The sequence below is a fragment of the Triticum dicoccoides genome, chromosome 2A, assembly GCF_002162155.2.
Source record: "Triticum dicoccoides isolate Atlit2015 ecotype Zavitan chromosome 2A, WEW_v2.0, whole genome shotgun sequence".
Classification (NCBI taxonomy): domain Eukaryota; kingdom Viridiplantae; phylum Streptophyta; class Magnoliopsida; order Poales; family Poaceae; genus Triticum; species Triticum dicoccoides.
The window spans coordinates 73,500,476-73,504,656 of NC_041382.1; the positions used below are offsets into that span (position 1 = coordinate 73,500,476).

Below are 4,181 nucleotides of genomic sequence, written 5' to 3' on the forward strand. Positions count from 1 at the left end.
GTTAGGGGCCTAAATTCAGTGGCATCCTGCGCTAGCTTCACCACTGGGAGCAAGGTGGTGCGTGGAGAAAGATGGCTGGTCTGCAGTCGTTCTCGATCTGGTGGGTCCTCGGATTTGAAGCCCTACTACAGCGCAGAAGAACCAGTGGCTACTAGCTTCAAACGGGTGTGTAATGTCGTTTCCTCGGTGTTGAGTATCGTGATTAGATTGAAAACATATAATAGACTAGGAAGTACTTCATCTTGTCTTTACTTTAAGAAGATCATGTATTCCTATATATGTGTCTATGAGGCTCAAGTAATAAACACTGATTCCACCAATCTCTCTCTATTCCTTCTACATGATATCCGCCCAACCGATCCAAACCCTAGCCACCGCCCGCCACTTCTGCCGCACACCACCCCGTGGCGGTCGGTGTCCATGATCACCATTGGGGACCGCGTCGCCTGTACGTAGGGTTTATCCGCCGATCCAGTTGATCGGCTGGCTAGAGAGTCTTTTTTCCGATCTTTTGATTTGAATTTTTCTCTCTCTTACCGGTCACATTGATCGTCAATTTTTTGGTTTCCCGATCTAAAGATCGATTTGGGTCGCTGGCCGCCATTCATCATCTTCAACGCGTGCTTTCTACTCCAACAACAGCCTGGCCGACACCTGCCGTCGCGCTCCTACGTTGGCCCGCACCGTGTCGCCCATGGCTCAATCTCACGTCCTGCGCGCGTGTTGGTTGCAGCGCGTCGCGTGCGCAACTGCAGCGCTAGCCCGGCTTGACCCATGGCCGCTCATGCATCTGCATGGCACCACGTGCTAGCCTGATTGCATGTAAGTGCTCATGGCACCTGTGCTAGTCATCTGGTTGCACCTAGGTATTGCGAATGTACCAGATGGCCTAGCTATGTGTCACGTCCGGCTGCATCACACTGGGTGGCTGAGCGGACACTTCGATTTCACGCGTAATTGGATTGATCATGCGAGCGTCCACGATTCCATACCGCGAACGTTGTTGAGTATGTGCCTCTTCACTGATTAAGCAACGGGTTGCAGCTACCTCTTCGTTTTGGATCGCAGCCGTCGCCGTCCCAAGGATCTCTCCACGTCTACACCGACCCACGTGTTGTCGCTGCATTGTCCCTTCAGGTCCTAATGCCACGGTCCGCGGTCCACCGCTGCCCCAAGGCCGTCAGCTCTAGGCCTTCCACGTCTACACCGACTCGCGTGTTGTCGCTGCATTGTCCCTTTAGGTCCTAATGCCATGGTCCCGCTGCCCCAAGGCCGTCAGCTCTAGGCCTTCCACGTGGCCAGTGACGAAGGACGGAACTTTTTCAAAATGGGGCGAACTCTTAAGCCAAAAAAAAATTGATGCAAAACCAACACTACAACCCTTCAGAATTTGTGGAGTTTTGCAGTTGCAATCAGATATTTATTACTTTTTTCGTTGCAAGTTTTTCTAGAGATTCCAACAAGTGACTACATACGGAGCAAAGCGAGTAAATCTACACTCTAAAATAAGTCTATATACATTCATATATTGTAGTCCATTTAAAATGTTTAAAAAAAATTATATTTAGAAACGAAGGGAGTAATACGAAAATCTCAGACCAAATGAAATCAGCTGCAGGATTTTTATTCAAGTTTGACGTACTTATTTAGTTATATATCCTGATGAATATGGGAAGTTTTCAGAAGGCAACTCCTGCGCCGTCGGCGGCCGTGGGCTTGTACCCGGAGTCGTGAGCCGCCTTGTCCGACGGCGGCATGTCGCCGAACACCATCCCCCCGAAGCCTCCGCCGAGCAGCCCCGCGCCGAGCCCCAGCGCGAAGCTGCCGTTCCTTACGCAATAATTCTTCTGCGCTGGCGACGCGGCGGCCGTGCCACAGCCGGCAGCTGGCTTGGGCGCCGGCGGCATGCGAGCACACGCCTGAGGGTAGCGCGGCACCACCGCCTCCGGCGCGTAGACGTACGTCGGAGGACAGTACTGCCACGGCGGCAGCTCGTACCCCACCACCGCGGCCTCGTCCCAGCACAACCCTTCGTCCTGGGCCAGCGGCACCATCACGGGGCCGAAGTGGTACGCCACGGTGAGCATGCCCCGATGCTCGGTGCAGTGCACCTTCCGGACCGGGTACGACTCACGCCGCGGCGGGCCGCCCACGCAGGCGCAGGCCAGCAGGTCGGCGACAGGGATGAACACCTCGCCGACGTCGCGGTCCTCGAGGCCGAAGAGGCGCTCGGTGCGGAGGAGCACGTGGAGGTAGGCTCCCGCGGCGGCGGCCTTGGCGGGCGTGGGCGGGACGGTGAACGTGAACGTTTCGTCCCACGTCGGGTGCCTGGCGCCGTCGCGGTCGGTCTGGCTGCACCGCCGCGTGCGAGGGTCGCCGAACACGGACGTGATGGCGTACACCTCCATGCGGCTGAACACGTTGACGTCCTTCAGGTTGCTCGCCGAGACGAGCGTCAGCTCCAGGACCCTGTGCGCCATTGCTAACCGCCCCAGCGCTGTTGGAGAATGGGAAACTACGTGGCGAGCTGCGAGCTTTGCCGTACGGGCTTATGGCAGCCATGGCGCTCAGGGGTATGTATAGGGGTCGTGCTGGGCCCGCTGCCAGCGACGTACGGGTCGATCGGCTGCTCCAAGTTTGGCGCGCGGGCAACATGCATGCATGGATGTGCACGCGTCCGATGCCAATGGAAATTTCTTCAACAGAATGTGCGCAACAGCTAGCCTGTTACTGATGACATTTGATATACAAATTTCTAAATTTTAAACCCTAAGATCTCAACATCTTCTAGAACACCTGTGGTTGTGAATCAGTGAGTTGTATAGGACTGTTAGGTTGCTTCTGATGAAAGATTGTTGTGCTACTTCTTTCCCACTAATGCGACATATAATTTTCCAAACTACTGGAAGAGTGGAAGGTGCATGATCTTTCCCACTAGATGGAATAGAATTCACAATCATAACCGTGGACCAGCTGCATGCCCAATTGCCCATGAAGAACTTACAAATAAATATTCTTATTTACTCCCTCTGTAAAGAAATATAAGAACGTTTAGATCACTAAAGTAGTAATATAAACGCTGTTATATTTCTTTACGGAGGGAGTAGGTAATAACTAGTAGGTAACAAAGTTACTTGATTAACCTTGTGAATTTAAACGTTGGATAAAAACATTCAATTGAAGGACAGAAAACATGAGCACCTAAGAAAAGAAATCATTTCTCAAACTGAACTTACAAATGATAATGAAACAAAAAAATGCATACTCCTCATGTAAAAAAAAGGTAATATTTTTTTTAGAATTGTTAACAATACATTCAAATCGAATGTTGAATAATCAAACTCAAAGACACCAATCGAGCTTTTTTTTAGAATCTCGCAAAGCTTTATTACTCCGTACGTCATGATGTTTACAGGGACGAATACAAGATCACCGGAATATCCTAACCAGACATGACGCCCATACCCTAACGATAAGCAAACTTTGCGAGATTATGAGCCTCCATATTGGAGGTTCTATACTCATAACTAACAACACATGAAGAAAAATTACTAGATCTAGCTACTATTTCTTGAACTATAGCACCAAAACTTGCTGAGATTCCCTCCTTATATTTGCATCAATGGCCACCTTGCAAAAGGATGCAACAAAAAAATCGGTTTATGTATATATCTTCTGATAGGGCATGTGCCCCCCTGATAGCTGGTGTTTCAAGTACTTGAGGATCCTTGATGTTCCTGATTACAACTGCTGATGCTCCCAAGAAAGCACATGTTCATCCCTACAGATTGCACCAACATCACCGAACAAGCCATCACGAGACACGCTTCATCAATGTTAGCTTTGACATGATCTTCGGGCAGAGGCAACCAGTGCCTCGGCCTCGATGTTGATGGCGTTATTACATGTGTGCTTGTAGTTTTGTTCCGCATGACCTCGATGTCCTCCATGTAAAAGGCGAGCGCTCGTGGCACCCTTAAGCCCAAAACGCTAGCTTGGCTTGGATCCAATTCAATTTTTTTTACTGCATCCACTTAAATTCAGCGAGGCCAGAATAAAAAATTGAAGATAGTTCTTGACCAAAGAACTCAGCCATGACACTTTTTTGGATCAGAGGGACTATAAAAAGCAAACCATAGTACCACGTGCCACATGTGGTAAGCAATTCAAACAATTCAAAA

The 4,181-nt window shown here is 49.9% G+C and overlaps 1 protein-coding gene across 1 annotated transcript; it reads right to left on the reverse strand.

Annotated features, from left to right (window-relative positions):
- Positions 1–1,635: 1,635 nt before the first annotated feature.
- Positions 1,636–2,480, reverse strand: LOC119357620 (protein SRC2-like). The gene has a single exon (XM_037624505.1). It carries the CDS (start codon positions 2,478–2,480, stop codon positions 1,680–1,682), a length of 801 nt encoding a protein of 266 aa, XP_037480402.1. The 3' UTR covers positions 1,636–1,679.
- Between the last annotated feature and the right edge of the window lie 1,701 nt (positions 2,481–4,181).